This window comes from Tasmannia lanceolata, unplaced genomic scaffold, assembly GCF_043159265.1.
Source record: "Tasmannia lanceolata isolate RefF3 unplaced genomic scaffold, GAP_Taslan_0.1 ptg000016l, whole genome shotgun sequence".
In the NCBI taxonomy this organism is placed as follows: Eukaryota; Viridiplantae; Streptophyta; class Magnoliopsida; order Canellales; family Winteraceae; genus Tasmannia; species Tasmannia lanceolata.
In genome coordinates, this window is record NW_027518693.1 from 2,350,633 (window position 1) to 2,373,308 (window position 22,676).

Genomic DNA, 22,676 nt, shown 5'->3' on the forward strand with positions numbered 1-22,676 from the left:
CGACAGTCCACTGAAACCTAGGGCAAAAGTGATTTGGAGTATTGAGAGAGGAGTGAAGCCGCGTTTGAGGAAAAGTAAACCCTCTCAATACACTAGTTCGCCGTATACGGCTTTCGGGACTAAGAAGGTCAATGACAAAGCATTGCTGGTGGCAGACCCGAAATGCCATCGGTTGCTCCCCAAGGTTCTTGCGCTTCCCCCAAGGTAAATTGGATTGAAGCCCTTTTCCAATATAGTTATCTAGCCTTTGTAAATCCTAAACTATCAGTTGTTTTGCAGCGAACGAGTTATACAGGTCAACGGCGAGTTCTTGTGTGCCGAGGACTTGCTTATCCTTAACAACCCCATTGAGTGGTTAAGTTCTCCGGTAAATAATTTGGTTATTTATTCTAGAGCTGAATTCTTTCACCATCGATATTTGTCTCAAATCTCTATATGTTATTTTACGTAGATTATGAATGTATACGCCGAATATCTAAACATTCGGGACGAAAATAAAAGAAAGCCTAAAGAAAGAGCCTGTGTGGCCATTACTACCTTCCTCTATGTAAGAATAGATAGTTTTCATTCCCAATCATAAGTTATTTTTTATAGGTGGTTGTTCACAAGGTTTGAATTTGTTTTGCTCACTCCATTAACTTCTCTTGTATTATTTTTTTAGGATTGTCTAACTAGCAAAGACTACACTGGCTCCGATAGTCTTATGAAGTTTGTGAAACGATTAAACGAGTACCCGCCGGATACCCTAAAAAGAGTCTTATTCCCGCTGCATGTCCCTCAGCATTGGATTCTCCTGGTCCTCGATATGGTGGATGAGAAGTTCTACATCTTCAACTCCTTGCGAGAGCAGATCTACTATAGAGATGTTGTACCATTGGTGAGTTCGGGTCCCACTTTCCTTGGTTATATTTCAATGTATATAAAATCCTTAGCTTGTATGGATTATTTTATAGATACGATACCTTGAACGGCTATACATAAGTATGTGGGACTTCGATGTAAGCAAGTTTAGTGTGGTGGAAGTCGAGAAGAGGCCCTTACAACTCAACAGGTAATAAATTTCACTTAAAATCAGTTTGGAAGTTTAAATTAATTGTGGAAGAGTATGGTCGATGATGTGTTGTTGTTTTGCAGCAATGATTGCGGGCTGTTTGTGCTTAAGGAGATGGACTGCCTGGCACGTGACGTTCCGCTAGAGTTCAGTCAGGCAGATATAGAGCTATTGAGAGGACAGTTGTTGGAGGATTTCTTAGAAGGGCGGTGTGGCACAGTTCTGAACTTGTAGGAGTTGATGAACAGGCAGGCTTGGCGAGGTTGAATTTCATTTCAAATGTAGGCTTGTAAGAAACAATATCCTTGTAATGTTTATATGTGGGTAAAGGCTGGGAAGATGCCAAAAATCGTTTTTCATATCAACATTGTATTTGGTTTGTCTTTTTGTACCAACCACCAGAAAATGTTGTTGTAAATAAGATAGGCTTTACACGGATATGTAAGTGGTACATATTCCAACACGAAAACATCTCTGTTGTTCTATATGTGGATCTTATCAAATACATGGATGATGGTTTGTACTCTATAAATTTGTTTTAGATTTTGAGATCCAATGTAAGCCGAAAGTTGATTACTTCAGTCGAACTTATAAAAGTAAATTTGTGGACAATAATCAGTTTTGAACCCAAAAAAAAATTAAATAAATCGTAGAAACTCTACTGTGGAATTTCGAGAAAAAATTCAGAATTCCGCAGTAGCCATATACGAAACCCCAACATACGAAATTGTTACTGCGGAATTCCGCGAATTTTGTCGGAATTCCGAGGTTTTTCTCGGTCGGAATTCCGAGGTTTTTCTTGGAATTCCGCAATAACCTAATTAGGCAAAAAAAAAGGTCTCGGAATTCCGAATGTTTTTACGGAATTCCGAGACTCGGCCCAAGCGTGCATAATGAGTGGACGGACTCCTTTTTTCTCATTTATTTATTTTTCCCTTTTTCTCCTCTATCTCAAAAACCTCCTTTGTTTTTCTTTTTTTTCCCTAAATCCACCATCCATCCTCCCTCCATCCTCGATCCTCTTCTTCCTTACGAAACCCTACATTTCTCTCCTAAACCCTACCCACACCATTTTTCTTGAAACCCTTTCCTCTTTCTCTCATTTTTCCATCTTTTAGGTGTCCCTTCCTCTTCTTTTCCTCAATCTCTCCTCTCCATCCTACATCCAACCCGTTTTTCTTCATTCTCTCCCCTTCTTTCATCATATTCTTCCATTTAGGGCTTCAAATCCCTCTTTTTCTCTCTCTTTTTTCCTTCTCTTCAAACCCTAATTTTCCAAGCATGCCTAGAACAAAAAATCCAAACCTTAGCGGTTCCTCCGGCGGGCGAGACGATGAAGGACCATCAAGAAAGAAAGCCAAGGCTAAAGCTCCGGTTCCAGAAACTGAGGTTATTTTCGATTCATACTTCTCCTCCGCCCAAGCGAAGAAGACATGGCCAAAACTGGCTAATCGGGGCATCCTCACCGGCCGATTCATTGAGCCCGACGTTCTCCACCATTTCGACCTTCAAGCGCGATTTGATGCCGTTGGGTGGACCCAATTTCTTCATCTCAACGAGCTTGTCTACCCTCGGTTAGTTCGTCTTTTCTATACCAATCTCACTATCATTCCCTCTTACTTCTGAATTGAATCTCGTGTCAAGAACACCCCCATCAAACTCAATATTCATCAACTTGCTGAGATTCTCGCAATTAGTTCCGACGGCTTTGACCATTACTTTTGGCCAAGCAATGGGATCCATTCCCTCCCAGATCTTGATCACGACACTGTGTTTGGCCGAATTGCCAAGCACTATCGGCCCAACATGCTTGTGCAAACTTCTGACCTCATACCCGTGGCCAAAATGCTTCATAACTTCATGTTCAACAACTTCACCCCACGCGGTGGCATGACCAATGCCATCCGACCCCTTGAGGCATACCTCATATATTGCATTCTTGAGGGTCACCGGCTTTGTCTACCATACATCATCTTTCGCTTCATGTTCCAGACTCTTTCTCTACACCGCGCCTCACTGCCGTATGGCATGCTCCTTACCTGTGTATTTCGCCACTTCGGTATCACTCTGGAGAGTGAGGCAACTGACACTCCCACCGCTCCTTTTGATGATCGGACCTTCCGGCGCATGGCACTTGCGAATGAAGTTGTTGCCGTTGACCCTGATGAAGAATTTGCCGTAGACCCTGATGAAGAAGAAGACGAGGACGCTCCGGACACTGAGGCCCCTGCGGCGCCCTATGCCTCTTCGGATTTGTCTCAGGGTTTCGCAGCCATGCAGGAGGCTCTTGAGCGATCTATGACCACGCAGTTTGAGCGGCTCACTACCCATGTTGACACAGAGATGTCTACGCGTTTCCAGTCGCTCTCCACTCAAGTTGACGCCCAGTTCTCTACCCTTTATCAGTACCTCTCCGGTGGTCCGTCGAGTCAGCACCCGGGCAGTTCCTCTTCTTATCCACCACCACCTCCTCCAGAGCAGTAGATGGATGCAGTTATTTGCTGATGGCTCAATTTTTTGGGTCCGACTCCTTTTTAATATTCGGAGTCTCTTTGTAGATGTTTTAGGCTGTATTAGCTTTATATTTCTACAGCTGCTATATGATGGTTGGATATTTTTGGAGCTTTATATTTATATAGCATTATACTTTTTGACAGTGAGTGTGGTTGATCAAGGATACCCATTTTAGGCGGAACAAAACTTGGCTTCATAATTGCCCCCAGTGCAATAAAGATCAAGGATACCCCATTTGCAAATGGCATGAAAGTAGCATCTAAAATGAAACCTCTGTTGCAAACTTCATTGATGAAGAGAAATATAGAGAGTAAACAATTTTCTTACGCGCAAATCCAACGCTAGAGCTGTTATATAATCAACCATTTTCTAGGTACAAATTGAAGGCTGTACATTATAGGGTATAAAACAGTAAAATTTCTCAAAAAATATATCTACACATAATGCTAGGCCATTCCCATATAACTTCATAATCTTCAGATGAATCCTCACTGGTTGAATTGCGCAGTGGTTCATTGGTCCTTAGACCAAAAATTTTCGAGCTGCGTCTAGATGACGACCCTCAAAACAGTTTCTATCAACGAAATCCAAGTCCCTTCTATTCAAATGATCCCAAAAATACAACAAAAGAATCATACTTAAAAGAACGGAGGCGGCCGGGATAGGACGGGCCTGCAATAAAATTTAGAAGAATAATTTAAAGCTGGGGCACGGATTGTATTGAGAATCATAATATAAGGGAAAACACAAGTTAAAAAATTACATACCGGTTTCCCATTGGTGCGGAAGGCCCGATTGGGACCGCGTTTGGCTGAGGACTTACGATGGGCGAATTCTTGCACGATCTCTTATTATGTCCAAGTTGACCGCAAGTACCGCACTTATGGTGCACTCCTCTTTGCATCCCTCTCTCCGTTCTCACTTTTTTCGGTCGGCCTGGCTGTCGTCTTGATTTTGGCGGCAATACCAACGGCAAAGGATGGGTACGCTCAGGCCATTGCGATCGGTCTAACGTGGGGTAAATTGTTCCATCGTAACTCCTCCAATACGTATCGGCATGATACCATTCCTCGCAGTAACTGTATGGGTCTCGTTGGTCCAGTCCCATGGCTGCTATCGCATGGGAGCACGGCATTCCCATCGTTTGGAACAAACGACACGTACATGTTTTCTTTTCTAAGTCCACCTCATCAACGTGGTACTTGGACTTGACCTCATATACGGTCCAACCACACTGGTGCGCCATATAAGCACCTGCTAGAATACATTGTTCGGCCAACCAGTCTTCCACGTTTGGGGTCAAACGAGTCGTCCACTTCTGACCTGCCTTCTGACGGTACTGAAAGAAGTCAGATAGTTTCCATTTTGTCTGTTCGACAAGTGCTGCAATAGGCAACTCCCTTGCGCCCTTTAAAAGTGCATTGAAGCTCTTAGCCGCATTAGTTGTCAGCACGTTATATCTAGAACCTTCAAAATAAGCGCTGGCCCAATTTTGTTTAGGAATCTCCTATATCCATTTTGTTTAGGAATCATCCTTAAAAGCACCCTCCCTTAGGGAATATGCAGCATTCATAAAAAGTTTCCGCAGGTCTTCACTCATAAATTTTCCATGGAAGTTGGCACTGAGGTGGTGGATGCAATAGAAATGGTGCGACCCTGGGAGACCTTCCGCTACGGCTCTAGGAAACCCCTTCATCCGGTCGGACCCAATCGTGATGACATCTCGTCCTACCGAAATGAAATTCTGACGGAACAAATGCAGGAACCATACCCAGCTATCATACGTCTCGGCCTCGACTACTGCAAGTGCTAGCGGGAATAACCCATTGTTGCCATCTATCGTAGTTGCGGCTAGTAGAGTCCCCCTGTACTTCCCCCACAGATGGGTCCCATCAATTAGGGCGAGGGGCCTAACACTTCGGTTGAACGCACTAATGCTAGCGCCAAATGACCAAAAGAAACGCCCAAATGCATCATCCCCTCTTGGCCGCAGCTCTCGAGTTCGGCACAACCGCACTACTGTGCCAGGATTCCTTCTTACCAACTCATCAGCATATGCAGGCAGGATGCGATATGACGCCTCGGCATTCCCACACATAATTTCCTGTATGATCATCTTTGCCATGTGGGCTTTTCGATACGACATTGTTATTCTCCAGTGGGCCTTGATGTACCGTCTTATCATAGGAGCCCTAACATCTTTTGGGCTTTCGAATAAGGCTAGAGAGCACTCAGCAGCCCACTTTGCAGTGGCCATGGGATGATCATTCCCTTTCATTGTGCTTGAGCATGTGTGCTGAGGGATAAATTTTTTTACCTTAACATAATATGTATAAGTGGTCCCTGTGATACGCCATGGGCATGTACGATCCTTGCATCTAACGCCGTACTTTGTGAGATTTGTCTCTTGTGGGACAAACACAAACCGATGCCGGATTGCTTACTCTGTGACTTTCTTCTGAAAGACTTTAAGATTTGGGAAGATTGCCCCGACCGTGAAATCCTCAGGTCCCACGATCACATTTACTTCATCACCCCCTACAACCATTTCATCCGCTTCCATCGGCTGCCTTATATTGGTATTTCCCAAAGCATCGCCTAGATAATTACTAGGTTCATCCTCCTCCTCATCACCCATCTCATCATCGTCACAGAAGTCCTCTTCATCATAACCGAAGTCCTCTTCATCGTCGTTATTACTGCCATCGTTCGGTGGAAACAAATCAATAGCATGAATATCACCTCCAAAATCCCTACAGAAGTCCCCAATCGTTTCTGCCTAGTTGGGTTTTCTCAAACTCGGTCTCAGTCGCGTCGGTCTCATTCAAAGTGGGATCTTCAAAATCCTGATTCAAGTCCACTTCATACCTGCACATCGGTAGCCAATTAAAGTTAAAGTAATTGATTTACAAATGAAAGGAATGAATATTAATCGCACCCAACGTTCAATACTATAATTTACCGATGTATGGTATGAATACCGTCAAGCGTTCTTTTCTCTTTTCGAGCAACGGCCGTTACAATCGGTGATGCAGGAACCACGGGGACAGTACTAATATTCGGCCTCGAAGCCTCAGCAAATGAGGAAGGAATCATAGGCTCCGGAGAATTGTTTCCTCCGAATCTGAAATCTTTAGTTACATATAGGCTCACAGTGTTAATGACCGTACTATCAAAGAGCATCATTACTAAATCAAGGTCGTCGTCATCTCGAATATCATATAAGATGATATGAGATGAGTCGAAAACATATCGACACTTTATAGATAGAGAAACGTCACTTCGATTGGTCCCAATTTTGCTATGAATTAGATTCTCAAAATCTCTATATTTTGCTCTCCGACCAACAATAAGAGGCAACATCTTCCCGCCCACGTATTCAAATGATACCACATCCTTTAGAGTGTCGTCGATGTGTAAGACAAAAGAAGCCCTTCGTTCCTCTCTCCTGTAAAGACAAAATTAAACACTGATTAGAAGTTGTTTAAAGCAATTTAAATGTGCTAAAAATGGAAAGAGAGGAGAATGGAAAGGGAAGTACATACCTTTCCATGGAAGGGAGGTTAGTATTGGTGCAATGCAATAGAATGGTACTTTGGAGTGAACCAATCGAATGGTGGTTTATGCCCCTACGAAGGAATCAATGGAATGGGGTGTAAACAAATAATGTGTGAGAAATTATTGATTTAAACCATTGATATTTGAAAAATGAGGGGTTTTCTCTACTGAGTTCTAAATTATTAGGCGTTTAAAACAATGATATCTCACACATTATTGGTTTAAACAATTGATTGTGGGGTTTAAACCAATAATGTGTGAGAAATTATTGATTAAAACCATTGATATTTGAAAAATTAGAGGTTTTGTCAACTGAGTTCTAAAATATCAGTGGTTTAAACCAATGATATCTTACACATCATTGGTTTAAACAATTGATTGTGTGGTGTAAGCCAATAATCTGTGAGAAATTATTGATTTAAACAATTGATATTTGAACAATTAGAGGTTTTCTCAACTGAGTTCTAATATATTAGTGGTTTAAACCAATGATATCTCACAGATTATTGGTTTAAACAATTGATTGTGGGGTGTAAACCAATAATGTGTGAGAAATTATTGATTAAAACTATTCATATTTGAAAAATTAGAGGTTTTCTCAACTGAGTTCTAAAATATCAGTGGTTTAAACCAATGATATCTTACACATGATTGGTTTAAACAATTGATTGTGGGGTGTAAACCAATAATCTGTGAGAAATTATTGATTTAAACATTGATATTTGAAAATTTAGAGGTTTTCTCAACAACTGAGTTATAAAATATTAGTGGTTTAAACCAATGATATCTCACACATTATTGGTTTAAACAATTGATTGTGGTTTGTAAACCAATAATCTGTGAGAAATTATTGATTTAAACCACTGATATTTGAAAAATTAGCTGTTTTCTCAACTGAGTTCTAAAATATTAGTGGTTTAAACATATGATATCTCACACATTATTGGTTTAAACAATTGATTGTGGGGTGTAAACCAATAATCTGTGATAAATTATTGATTTAAATCATTGATATTTGAAAATTTAGAGGTTCTCTCAACTTAGTTATAAAATATTAGTGGTTTAAACCAATGATATCTCACACATTATTGGTTTAAACAATTGATTGTGGTTTGTAAACCAATAATCTGTGATAAATTATTGATTTAAACCATTGATATTTGAAAATTAGCTGTTTTCTCAACTGAGTTCTAAAATATTAGTGGTTTAAACATATGATATCTCACACATTATTGGTTTAAACAATTGATTGTGGGGTGTAAACCAATAATCTGTGAAAAATTATTGATTTAAACCATTGATATTTGAAAATTTAGAGGTTTTCTCAACTGAGTTATAAAGTATTAGTGGTTTAAACCAATGATATCTCACACATTATTGGTTTAAACAATTAATTGTTCAAACTTTAGAGTTGTAAACCAATAATCTCTGAGAAATTATTGATTTAAACCATTGATATTTGAAAAAGTAGCTGTTTTCTCAACTCAGTTCTAAAATTTTAGGTGTTTAAACCAATGATATCTCACACATTATTGGTTTAAACAACTGATTGTTCAAACTTTAGGGGTATAAACCAATAATGTGTAAGAAATTGTTGATTTAAACCAATGATATTCGAAACATTAGGGATTTTCTCAACTGTGTTCTAAAATATTAGTGGTTTAAACCAATGATATATAACACATTATTGATTTAAACAATTGATTGTTCAAACTTTAGAGGTGTAAACCAATAATCTGTTACAAATTATTGATTTAAACCATTGATATTTGAAAAATTAGGTGTTTTCTCAACTGACTTCTAAAGTATTAGTGGTTTAAACCAATGATATCTCACACATTATTGGTTTAAACAATTGATTGTGGAGTCTAAACCAAGAATCTGAAAGAAATTGTTCATTTAAACCATTGATATTTGAAAAATTAGAGGTTTTCTAAACTGAGTTCTAAAATATTAGTGGTTTAAACCAATGCTATCTCAACTTCTTACAAACTGTAGGTTTAAACCATTGATTTTGCAGAAATTAGGAATTTTCCAATTGATTTTCTTAAAATTTGTGGTGTAAACCATGCAGATTATGGGTTTGAAAATAAATTTCTGAGAAACTATTGCTTTAAACCATTGATCTTTGAAAAATTACAACTGATTTTCAATATATTAAGGGTTTTAAAAAATAATTTTTCACAAATATTGATTTAAACCATTTTTTCCAAAACTTAGTGATTTAAACCATTGATCTTTGACAAAAGTGAAGGAGAAAGTCACAGTGAGGCCATTTCCAAAAAAAAAAATATCATTTCAAGAAAATAAAGTCACAGTGAGAGGGATACCAACCTCTTTTGTGCCGGTGGCAGGGAGAGAGAGGTAGAGAAGACTGCCGGAGAGAGAGAGAGAGAGAGAGAGAGAGAGAGAGAGAGAGAGAGAGAGAGAGAGAGAGGTGGGTGGGTGTATACTGTAAAGTGCTTTGGGTTTCTCAAATTTAAATTTCCAACAGCTGAAAGTAATCATCATAACCTCTAATTTGATTTGATAGGGGGAGAGAGAGAGAGAGGGGGGCAGAGGGAGAGAGAAATACGTATGTAAGGGTATTCTCGTCAAAGTCACTCTACATTGGTCATTTACAACTCTTCCCCCTTGACACGTCATTATCATATCAAAGCCCTTTTTTTTTGTCATTTTCTCAAAATTCAACTATCCGAAACAAGAAGTATAAAAATGAATTTAAGCTTAAGCTCTGTATGGGACAAAAGTTGACATGTGACTTGACATGTTAAAGTCAATGAGATGACGTTTGAACGATGAGACGTTTTAAACTCATACCTTCTAGCCGATGAACGGTCCATATTGCTGGGCATCACGTGAGTGTGGGCCTAGTTCTCATAGAGAAGGTACATTGGCAATTTACAATTGGGGCAGTGCAGTTAATAAAGTTGTTGGAAGATAGAGATGTACAACCCCAGTTTTCATTAATAAACTTAAATAATTGAAGCAAAGATAGCGGAGGAGGACCACGGACTCAGGTACTATTAGCCTATTAGGTCTTCCTTTAAGGGAAAGGCGAAAGCAAGAACGTGAGGCACGTTTTGGACTCTCTTGCTAAAATCTCGAATAGTTTTGATTTATATTTTAAAGAAAGTTCTCGGTTCAGTCAAAAGAAAGTAGAAGTAGTATTGGATTATGAGAATGGATTCCGAATCCCAGCCTAGTGTGAGTCCAAAACTGATTATTGTTCTTAAAATTAAACATAAATTTGATTTTGAGCCTTAAACTGATTGTTGGAATCGAAATTAAAATTCAAAATGAATAGGCCTTAGCCCTTGAAGTTAGAAGAACGTTCACAATTATATTAAGAGAAGGAATTAAGCCCCGACCAGGAAAGTTGATAAAAGAAAGAGTTCAAGGGGAATCAAGAAACTACAAAAATACATTACATCAAGACAGTAAGAAATTGAAGATCTGGAGAGAGAGAGAGAGATGTAGATGCAACCGCATCTTTTGACAACTTGGAGCCGAGGCATTTTGTTGCGAATAGTTACCATTATCTTTAGCAACGAATTATATTTTAGATTCTATGAAATAGGGAAATTATATGGTGCCCACCCATGAAGTCATGTGTGGGTGGTACGACAAAAGTAACACCCTTGATGTGTGATCCAACAACATCCTCTTGATTAAAAAGAAAGCTGTTGTTGGATCAAATATCAATGACAGTACTACCCACACGGGACTTCACGCTCAGGCACCATATAAAAACTCCTAAGATATATTGTTAGGAGTTTTATATCTTCAACAGTTTCTTTATTTTAGTAGTTTCAAATTTTTAATTTTATTAAGATTCTATTATTAGCGGTTTTCCAAATTATTTAGAAGTTTGATGGTTAGCTTTAGAAAGGTGTTAGGATGGGGATTTATGTTTAATATAAAAGATGTGCTAACGTTTCTTTATGTGTTTCTTAAAACCATTTAAAATGGCATTTTGCTTATTATAATCCTGATCAACAGCAAAACAATTGAAATTTAGATCAGCACAAGAAATGGAAAGAGATCTATATTTTTTGTATCTTTCTCGTACCTTTGTTTTAGTATGGCTGTGTTGGAAAACGATAGTACACATGCTTGTTGAATACATCCTAATATTGTTACATGCAAGAAACTACAGGTCTGTTTGTTATTTTTTTTAAAAGTAAAGGCTATTCTTATAATAAAATTGGGCATAATACTTAATTTTGACACGTGGCGTAAGATGGAAGGGAAGTGAGGGAACTCCCTATCAATGCGCGTCTTCTTAGCAGCAATCTTGTTTGTTAGTTGGACGCGAGAAAGTTCAACTTCTCAAGGAGCAGTTGCACGAAGTTCGAAGACTGGTTGATTAAGATCCATGGTCATATCAATCAGATCTTGCATATAAAGGCCCGAACGCTTCCAAACCATGATCGGATCAGTTTGGACCCTCGGATCAACCATTAGATCATCAAATTGATGAACGGACGTGAACATTGTTGATCGGAATGAGCCACTTGCCAAATTATTTTACCTAAAGGGCAGAACGCTTCCAAAAATTGTTGAAAACAGTATAACCAATCAATAGTCACTTTCTAAACATCATCAATGAATAGGCATGTCTATTATCTTTTTATTTGAATCAATGCATCTTTATAGAACAGATGTGTCTGTTCACTTTCTACAGACATGTCTATTCCGAAAGATCATCAATGAATAGACATGTCTATTAGAATCAATGCATTATTTCAAAACAGATGTGTCTGTTCATTTGAACATATGCACCATTTCATAACAGATGTGCCTGTTCATTCGAATAGATGCTTCATTTCGGAACAAATGTGATTGTTGGTATAAAATCTTGACTATTCACCAAAGATCACAATGCTTAGGTATAAAATCATGACTATTCATCAAATGGATGGATTGCATCATCCTATAGTGTGGGACGTACATTTGATGGGCCACAACATGAATAGGTTGTGCCCAAAAAATCATGTCTATATATATAGGATGAACCCAGCCCTATGATCTATAGAGGAAGATCATCCTATGGAAATGATTTTTTAGGCACAACCAATACGTTGTGGCCCATCAGATGGATAGTTTGGATCATCCTATGGTGTGGGACATACAATATTTTAAAAAAAATACTGGACAATATGGGCTTACACCATATAAAGATTCACTTGATATTGTAGTTATGAGATTTTATATGAGCCGAGCCAGAAAAAGGAGAAAATCAAAACGAAAATAGATAAATAAAGATAAATGAGTTGAAAAAGAAAAAAAAAGAAAGGAAAATTAAAGGAATACTTTTTAGGTATATACTGCCCTGGCAGCATTTCTGCAGCTCAGTTTTTGAGAAGCTGCCATTGGATCAAATATCAAGGGCATGTTTGTACGTATTTGTAGTCCACAGTTCGGAAAGGACATGAGATGTGTCAGACTTACGAGCCAATGAAACATGGGGGGCGGGGGTTCATGATTCATGTGCCCGCACAGAATTTTGGAAATGAAAAGACGCGGTATCAAAGATGCGAGAATTTATATGATGGGTGGCTGTGAGAACACGTGAAGTCTAAAAACACTAGGTACGGCTCACTTTTTTTGATGATCCAAACCGTTCATCTGTTTGGGCACAACGAAAATAGGTTGTGCCTAAAAAATCATTTCCATAGGATGATCCTAACCCTCCGATCTGTAGAAGATCTCATAAATGACTTTTGGAAATCTCCATATTCAGATCAGTTCAGATCGGAGGGTTAGGATCATCCTAGGGAAATGATTTTTGGAGCACAACCTATTTACGTTGTGCCCAAACAGATGAACGGTTTGGATCATCAAAAAAAGTGGGCCGTAACTACTTTTTTAGACTTCACGTGTTTTCACGGCCACCCATCATGTAAATTCTCCAAAGATGCATCTCTCCCTAATTAGTAATGAAAGATGTGGTACGATTTTTGCTTGTGGCATTTTCACCCCTAATCTTATGTGTGCCTCTCCCAGTCCTATAAATTATTGAGCCTCCAATGTGTGTCAGTCTTGAATCAAAGCCCATAACTACCTTAACTCCTCATCTAGTAATGGCCCTCCCCTCCAATGCTTGTCCCTCACTCCATTCGTCAAATAATGAAAAGGAGGTAGTTCGTCGGTCAGCAAACTTTCATCCAGATATTTGGGGTGATCGGTTTCTTGCATTCTCTTCACATGAAAAGGTAGGTACATCACCATCTATCTATCTAGAGATTTGTTAGCGACTTTCTCTGAAGGGCATTTGCGGCTGCCTGTTGCATGTGAGAGCAGGCACATAGGCTCACATTTTGTCTTACTCATTTAATTCATCTGCAGTGGCTGCACTCTAGGGGTGCAACTCTAGTAATGGCCCTCCCCTCCAATGCTTGTCCCTCACTCCATTCGTCAAATAATGAAAAGGAGGTAGTTCGTCGGTCAGCAAACTTTCATCCTGATATTTGGGGTGATCAATTTCTTGCATTCTCTTCACATGAAAAGGTAGGTACAACCATGGTTTTAAATTTCGACCGAAATTTCCGAAATTGCGGATTTCGGTGGGGACCGAAAGTGGTATTTGGCAAAATTAAATATTTCGCCATTTACCAAATTTCGGTAATTTCGGTCCGAAATTTCTAGAAAATGCAATTTATATTTAAAAAAAAAAAACAAACGTTCCAAAATTTCGGCAGAAATTTCGGAATTTCGAATTCTGATCCGAAATTTCAAAATTTTTGTTCGGAATTTAGAACGGGAGGACCAAAATTTTGGAATTTCGGTCGAAATTTCGGTTTTCTGAATATCCGAAATGGATACCGAAACTGAAATTTTAAACCATGGGTACAACACCATCTATCCATCTAGGGATTTGTTAGCGACTTTCTCTAAAGGGCTTTTGCAGCTGCCTGTTGCATGTGAGAGCAGGTACATAGGCTCACATTTTGTCTTACTCATTTAATTCATCTGGAGTGGCTGCTCTCTACGGTTGCAACTCGGGTCGGGTTGAGGCCAACCCAACCGGACCCGAGGAACCCTTTTTTCCAACCCGACCTGAGTTCAACCCGACCAAACCCAAGTTTCTAAGCTTACAAAAAAATTTCAATAAAAAATGTCGGGTTTCACTAGGTCAGGTTGCCCAAACCCTCAACCCGAACTTGAACCCGAATCCGACCCGACCTTTTTTTGGGTTGAACCTGATCCGAGTTGCATCCCCACCAGTCTCTCATGCACCATCCGGTCTGCAAAATGCCTTCTGCAATGGTCCCAAGCAAATCCCATCTATCTATCTATAATATATACTAAGCATGTTTCTTTCCCTTCATATCATTTTGATCTGTTCGGGGTGGTGCACCTAGGTTTGGAACCCTTGGGTGACCATACTAGGAAGGTTGCGTTATGGGGTACATGCAGATGAGGGCCTGGGGTCATTCGCTTTTTCTCCAAGAAATATTTTTATTGGAAAAGTTCTTCACCTAAATGGTTTGACTTGAAATAGGGAGTTACTAGTCACAAAACCTAACGGCTTTAATTTGGATTTCTACCTCCACAGTGTTGAGTTTAAATAGGAAGAAAAATAGTAGTTTGGAGCATGGTTTTAAATTTCGACCGAAATTTCAGATTTCGGTGGAGACCGACACCGAAATCGATTAAATCTGAAACGGTCATTTATTTCGGCCGAAATTTTTGTTTTTCCTAAATTTGACCCTAAAAATCTGTTTTTTTTTAAATATTCGCATACTTTTAAAGGAGGGTATGTGGCAGACTTTAATGCTTTTTTACGTCAATTCACATTAAGGTGGGTGAATTATCCTACAGGGTGTGTGAATTTATCATCGCCCTATATTTTATGGTGTCCAAACATATACTTTTAAAGTCTTTCTTGGTTCTCACTCAATTTCCTTAATGTGAGGAGATGATGTTTTAAATATATATGATTTGTAAGGTGGTTACAACATGTAGAACATGTGACATAATATTTGAATTCAAAACACAAACTGTTGCAACCACTAAGTTGGTATTCGTTCAGGGGTGTAATGCGTGGGCTACACAACGGATTGAAGAACTGAAAGAAGAAGTGAAGTCTATGCTAAAGAATGCAAGTGACCCTTTGCAAATAATGAAATTAGTCGATGCACTCCAATGTCTTGGATTGGCCTATCACTTCGAAATACTAATTGAAGAGGCATTAAGCCGGTTGTACGATACATATACTAATAGTGGTGACAATGCTGATGATCTTCATGCCATTTCTCTTCAATTCCGGCTACTTAGACAACAAGGATATAATATTCCATCTGGTATCACCTTTGCCATTTGTTTGATTTTTATCATTATTTTGTTTATTTTTGCTCGTTTGTATAGTTGTATGCATCCATTCTATGTATATGTGCACACAATTTTCATTGTTGCTTCTTGATGATGAGTGTCACAAACATTTAATTGTAAAACAGATGTATTTAGCAAATTTAAGGACAACCAAGGAAACTTCAATGTGACCTTAAGCAACACACAAGGTATGTTGAGTTTATATGAAGCGGCACATCTTAGTACACATGGAGAAGTTGTACTAGATGATGCCTTGGTTTTCACCAGAAAGCACCTTAAGGCCATGATACCCCACCTGAGCTCTACTCTTGCGAGACATGTAGAGAAAGCCCTAGAGTTGCCTCTACACAAGAGCCTCTCAAGGTTGAATGCAAGAAACTACATCTCTTTTTACCAAGAACAATCTACGAAGAACGAAGTACTACTAGAGCTTGCAAAATTGGATTTCAATATGTTACAGTCAATTCATCAACGTGAGTTACGAGATATCTCAAGGTAAATTGCATCAAAATTTATGCACTTGATAGATATATTGATGTTTGACAACATAAAATTAACAAAGCTAACTCAAATTATGGAGCTTACACTTTTAAAATAGGTATATTCTATTACCATCTTAACATAGTGTATCTTGATCCTTTTCCTTAGGTGGTGGAAGGACATTGACCTCCCAACTAAGTTACCTTTTGCCAGAGATAGAATTGTGGAGTCGTACTTTTGGATGTTAGGAGTTTATTTCGAACCACAATATTGCCGAGCTAGAATGATTATGACCAAAATAGTTTCATTTGTATCGGTAATGGATGACATCTACGACGTGTATGGTACATTGGAAGAACTCCAGCTATTGACCAATGCAATCCAAAGGTTTAGAATTTGGTTCTTATAATCTTTCTCATCTTCTTTGCAAGATTCTAACCTCTACATAATTGATTTGTGTCATTCATTTGGGATTTTACTAATGCAGAAATTTTATGTTCTTAATTTTCAGGTGGGATGTTGGGGCCATGGATAAGCTACCAGAGTACATGAAAGTATATTTTCATGCACTCCTCAATACTGTCTCAGAAATTGAGGAGGGATTAATTCCAGATGAAAAATACCGCGCATCTTACTTGAAAGAAGCTGTACGATATGCATGGCTATTTTTGTTATATTTTAATCCTCTTAAAGATATCATAACTACATCTTTCATTAAACCACTATTTAAATATTCTCTGAGTCAGTCATCGACTTACATGAGTCAACTCCCTTTTACCTTGGCCAAGTTCTCGTCCAAGTATGAGTTTTTCCCTAGCTACCAAGTCCATCAAAACTCCTTGATATAACATGCGGAGATTAATGAAAAATTGATTGTGCCAACCATTAATTTGCCTAAGTAGACTCCCTTTTACCATAGCCAATTTCTAGTCCAAATTTGAGTTTTGAAACACTGCATTAAACTGATAAGAGAGATAGTTTATGCTCAAGGTTTATGCTCAAGGTTTACGTAAGAAGCTTTTATATATTATTTCATGTATTTCCCCAGTTATAACTTTCTTCATTTTGTTATTCCAGATGAAATGTCTGAATAGAGCCTACTTCAACGAGGCCAAATGGTTTCACTCAGGGTATCATCCAACATTTGAGGAATACATAAACCTCGCGCTGATCACTTCTTGTTACCCATTATTTATCATAGTCTCTTGCATTGGGATGGATGAAATTGTGAAAAAAGAGGCCTTTGACTGGATTAATAGCAACCCCAATCTCGTTAGATCAGCTTCTATAGTTTGTCGACTCGTTGATGATATCCAATCACACAAGGTATGATGAATTCATAGAAAAAAAAGAGAGTCCTATTTTCAACATTTGTAACTTGAGCACCAATAATTTTTGTGTTTCAAACATTTAGATTGAACAAGAAAGAGGACACATTTCTTCTAGTGTGGAGCTCTACATGAAGGAGCACAGTTGCACAGAGATGGAGTCATGTGAGAAGTTGCGAGAAATGGTTTCCGTTGCGTGGAAAGACATCAACAAAGACTGCATTAAACCAATTCCTGTTCCGATGCCTCTCATTATTCGGATTGTCAATTTTGTTCGTGTGATCGAAGTCTTATACCAGTACAGAGATGGATACACGAATTCAACACATGAGACCAAAGAGCGTATCACCTTAGTGATGGTTGATCCAATTCCCATTTAAAATGTAGAACATCATTTGATGGTCCCAAGGGAAATATCCCAAGAGACCTTTTTAATAAATGACTCTGCTACAAGGTTTCAAAGAGTCCATCTGTTTGTATTTCTCTTATAGTAAGGGTTATCTTATGTGGAAGCTATGAGAAATTAGCTATAGTTTGAGCATTCAAGTTTTCTAGATTTTGATAGTAAGAAATGTTTTAATTCTATATAAAATAAGAACTTATGCTTGTGTAAATTTAGCCAATGATTATGTCATAAAATGAGATTTAATCCAATAGTCACAATGTAGACAACTATTTTTAACTCCTTTGTTGGTGCAAAAATCCTACACTCTACTGATATAAGAGAAAATATCCTTCGACACAAGGTATTCGAATGCCTTTCGAATTGGCAAAAATATGCCTCAAATTCAAGTAATATTCGAACTACAATCATACGACTATCGGTTTGATTGACTTTATCAATTCGTTTAGTGTAATGAGAAAAGAATAGGATCAGATTATACCTTCTTCAAGGCAATGTTCATTGATGTCTTTACCGTGCACAATCGAATTGCAAGAATGATGAGGACAAAGGGTAGGGACACAAATATAATAATCCTTAAGTGGCATTACTTGTTATTTCTTTTTTAGTAGGGTGTATTTGTATGTAGGGTATACTTATAATTAGTGAGTGTTTGAGGGGCCTTTTAGTGAGAGCTTTTGTAATTGGTAGGGAATAGAGTTGGACGCCCACTATATAAGGGGTCTTTGGATTTTGAGGTGACTTAGATGATTTTTGGCAAATTTGGAGAAGGATTTGTAACCCCAGGTTGGGGGAGGGAGAAGTTGGAGCTTGTAAGGAGCTCTTAGTGTGATGTTAGAAAGGAATTCGTATACGTTGAAGGCCTTTCATCTCCTTCCTCTTGGCATGACTCCATCTCCAAGCTAAGTACTTCCTGCTGTTTTTCTACCAAATAGTTCAACAAAAATTCTGTTTCCATCCATCCATCTCGATTCCTATCCAATATTTTCCTAGTCTTAATCATTTTTCTTGCTATATTTCATCAATTCTCGGCCCATTTTATGCATGTTACTATTCATACATTGTTTTGGACTGTAATTGTTGCTTTGGACTGTTTTTTGAGGAATTTCTTCATTCTATTTATGCTCTAAATTGTTATTAATAGCTTCCTACTGAAATTTTGCACTTTCATGAGTGATGTACCTTAAGTCTACATCAAATTTGGTATTAGAGTTAGATCTGGAATAAATTCTCATTTTTCCACGATCCGAAGCTTAAAATTCCGTTCGATCTCCTTGATTGGGTAGTTTGCATTTGACTTTTGTTTCAAACGAAAATAGTGACTGATCAATCACCATTGGTAGTGAATTCATAATGAAATTCTCAAATTCCTATATATATTTTTAAGCTCACAATTTCTTCCAATTTTCCCCATTTTATGTCAATTTCGTAGCATTTTTTTTTTTTTTTTCAATTTTCTGCTTGAAAGAATTACATGTGCCTTTAACCATTTTCAAAAAAAAAATCTGAGCAAAACAAGTTTCCCACCAAGTGCAAACTTCTATAATTTTCATTTTTCGCTCAAATCAATCGCTTTGAATCTGCTTTCCAATGTTTCCCTCAATGAATTCTATTGAATTCTTGTCTTATTCTTGAGTGGATAGTATCTTCCACAAACTGCAGGAACAATCACCATTTTTCAAACTCAGAATTCCAAATAAATTGCCACAGAACTGTTTTTGTGTCAAATTTGTTTTTCAGCAACCAAATTTTCATTGTCATCGTCCATTTTCACCCATTCCGGCCTATTGGATCTTGGTCCAAGCTTCTTTAGAACTGTTGAGGTCCAATTCCCATTTAAAATGTAGAACATCGTTTGATGGTCCCTTGTATGAGTACAAGGGAAATATTCCAAGAGACCTTTTTAATAATAAATGACTCTGCTACAAGGTTTCAAAGAGTCCATCTATTTGTATTTCTCTTATACTAAGGGTTATCTTATGAGGAAGCTATGAGAAATTAGCTGTTGTTTGAGCATTCAAGTTTTCTAGATTTTGATAGTAAGAAATGTTTTAATTCTATATAAAATAAGAACTTATGCTTGTGTAAATTTAGCCAATGATTATGTCATAAAATGAGATTTAATCCAATAGTCACAATGTAGACAACTATTTTTAACTCCTTTGTTGGTGCAAAAATCCTATACTCTACTGATATAAGAGAAAATATCCTTCGACACAAATATAATAATCCTTAAGTGGCATTACTTGTTATTGCTTTGGACTGTTTTTTGAGGAATTTCTTCATTCTATTTATGCTCTAAATTGTTATTAATAGCTTCCTACTGAATTTTGCACTTTCATGAGTGATGTACCTAAAGTCTACATCAAATTTGGTATTAGAGTTAGATCTGGAATAAATTCTCATTTTTCCAAGATCCGAAGCTTTAAATTCCGTTCGATCTCCTTGATTGGGCAGTTTGCATTTGACTTTTGTTTCAAACGAAAATAGTGACAAATTCATAATGAAATTCTCAAATTCCTATATATATTTTTAAGGTCACAATTTCTTCCAATTTTCCCCATTTTATGTCAATTTCGAAGCATTTTTTTTTTCAATTTTCCGCTTGAAAGAATTTCCCACTAAGTGCAGACTTCTATAATTTTCATTTTTCGTGCAAATCAATCCCTTTGAATCTGCTTTCCAATGTTTCCCTCAATGAATTCTATTGAATTCTTGTCTTGTTCTTGAGTGGATAGTATCTTCCACAAACTGCAGGAACAATCACCATTTTCGAACTGAGAATTCAAAAAAAAATTGACACAGAACCTAATTTGTGTCAAATTTGTTTTTCGGCAACAAAATTTTCATTGTCTTCGTCCATTTTCACCCATTCCTATTGGATCTGGGTCCTCCAAAGTTTAGAAAGCTTCTTTGGAACTGTTGAGGTTTAGTGGAGTTGAGCTGCATTTAACCCATAATCTGAAAATATCATTTATTTTTTATAAAATTATACTGCTGAAAAGAATGCAAATTCAAGTGATCCAAAACAAGCAGTATAAAATTTTCTTAGTATAAAAATGATTTTAAGCTTTATCCCTGTATGGGACTTTGCCCCCAATGGAACTTTGCAATTGTGAAACTTACTGCAGTTTATTTGATCATTGGAAGTTAGCCCCACCTGCTTTGACTCTTTAGGAGGCCGATCGATCAAGTGGGTCCCATGTCTTATTACCATTGAATCAAGATCAAGCAAGAGAAACTGATAAAAAAAAGATCAATCAAGATCAAGTGGATTTTCAGCCAGATCATTTGAATTCCATGAACCATAAAATAACTGTACCAGTAATTTACTCCATCCATTGAGATAACTTAATGTCCTTGTAACACTTGATATCAGTGATAAATAAGGGATCTGGATTACAATTAGCCAACAAAAAAAATCAAAAATAAAAAATCTCATCTAACCCATGAATTAGCACACTATTCCAACCCATAATTCTTTTCGAAAGGTTGGACTGTACTAAATTCTTTGCAGCTCAGTCTATCCAGTTTCTTTGGGTGTGACAAATTATGTGGTTAGAACATCAGGGAGAGTGGTTTGAGCTCCAAGAATCTTACCACCCACATCAGGAAAATTTTCATAACCGGGTAACGGCCCAATTCTTCCATCTCTCTCCACCTGAATTGGGTATTTCATCAGGTGACCCTTCATTTCTTTCATATCATCAGATACATATGACTTCCAGTTATCTTTTGCTAGCCGATTTACACGCCTAACACACTTCAATGTCTGTGGTTCGAGGAAAGAATCCTCCAGAGAGCCCAAATGCTCTGCCCAGAGCGACATCCGATACCCATATACCTATAAAAAAACCGTATCACATTGGATTAGTTGTACATTTATAATCACAAGACATCTAAATGATCTTCTTAATACCTGTCTTTTCGGATGTTGAGAACCAATTGTGAGTCAAAATTTGATTATTGGACTCAAATTTACGTTTAATTTTGAGTTCAATAATCAGTTTTTGACTCACAATTGGTTCGAAACATCCGAAAACAACCAGGATTTTAACAATAAAAATCAATAAGATAAGTTCAATGTACAAAAATACAAAATTCTCTATTAATCTTTTTTTTTTGGGTGTAGGAAAGCTTGGGATTGAACCTCCGACCTCCAGGTTGAAGAACAAAGCCTTGACCATTGAGCTAGAGGCTCAATCCCAATTCTCTATTAATCTCGATCAAGCATTATGGTACGAATTTCCATAAGTATAATTGCATAATGTTTGGTCAATCTTTCCAATTTTAAGAATTTACATTCCGTTCATTAAAGATGGGTCTAGAAATTTAATGCCCAAATGTTGAACATCCCTTGTATTATTTCTGATTCATGGATATGTTTTTTTTTTTTTTTTTTTGATGAGTATGGATATGTATTGTTCCCATAGATGTTCCTGAATTTCACTGGACAGATTTGGCTAGTATTGCTTATTTTGTTTTGAATGACTAGTTTTAGCATGGTTAACAGATAAAAGTGTATCAGGATATCTTAGTCATTCTACTTGGTAGAATCATTTTAGCATTATAGATATTTATAAAAGATTTTTATATTTAACCTTATAAATATATAAAAATTCCCCTAGCAAATGAATGGCACAATGCATATGCATTTATTAAGACTAAAAATATTTCAAACCTGGCCATGTGGATGACTCTGCCTTCCAGCCCACGTGTAATTGGGTTGGTAAGCACCCATAGCAATTTCTGTATCCCTTGAACCATGCAATGATCTTTGGTTAATGTTAGCAGATCCCATGAGTACATACTCGTCATCAACTATCATTCCTTTTGCATGAACATAGATCATAAATCTTCGGAACTTGTTGGATAGACACTGCAAAATACGGTTCTAGAGGTAAGACAACTAGTAATAAGCATGGCATTCCATTCTCAAGTTACAAGAAAAATATGCACATTTCTTTTTGAAGTGCTTGAATCTTTCATTTCAAAATAAAATTGA

At 37.5% G+C, this 22,676-nt stretch overlaps 3 protein-coding genes across 4 annotated transcripts; 1 reads left to right on the forward strand and 2 right to left on the reverse strand.

Moving 5' to 3' along the window:
- Window positions 1-3,824: 3,824 nt before the first annotated feature.
- Window positions 3,825-5,843, reverse strand: LOC143848870 (uncharacterized). The gene is made up of 3 exons (XM_077357929.1): window positions 5,337-5,843; window positions 4,333-5,072; window positions 3,825-3,912 (listed from the first exon to the last, which is right to left on the reverse strand). Exons 1-3 carry the CDS (start codon window positions 5,841-5,843, stop codon window positions 3,825-3,827), a joined length of 1,335 nt encoding a protein of 444 aa, XP_077214044.1.
- A 7,351-nt stretch (window positions 5,844-13,194) lies between these two features.
- Window positions 13,195-17,882, forward strand: LOC143848623 (beta-cubebene synthase-like). Of its 2 annotated transcripts, none has more exons than XM_077357607.1 (8): window positions 13,195-13,341; window positions 13,475-13,636; window positions 15,162-15,432; window positions 15,586-15,955; window positions 16,109-16,327; window positions 16,452-16,587; window positions 17,018-17,266; window positions 17,355-17,882. In XM_077357607.1, the coding sequence occupies exons 1-8, from the start codon at window positions 13,210-13,212 to the stop codon at window positions 17,646-17,648; spliced, it is 1,833 nt and encodes a 610-aa protein (XP_077213722.1). In that variant the 5' UTR covers window positions 13,195-13,209; the 3' UTR covers window positions 17,649-17,882. The 2 variants fall into 2 exon arrangements, with proteins under 2 accessions (XP_077213722.1, XP_077213723.1); XM_077357608.1 differs by having other exon boundaries at window positions 16,452-16,494.
- Window positions 17,883-21,221: 3,339 nt separating this feature from the next.
- LOC143848630 (phospholipase D delta-like) lies at window positions 21,222-22,526 on the reverse strand. Its single transcript, XM_077357620.1, has 2 exons — window positions 22,353-22,526; window positions 21,222-21,515 (listed from the first exon to the last, which is right to left on the reverse strand). The coding sequence occupies exons 1-2, from the start codon at window positions 22,521-22,523 to the stop codon at window positions 21,222-21,224; spliced, it is 465 nt and encodes a 154-aa protein (XP_077213735.1). The 5' UTR covers window positions 22,524-22,526.
- Window positions 22,527-22,676: the final 150 nt, after the last annotated feature.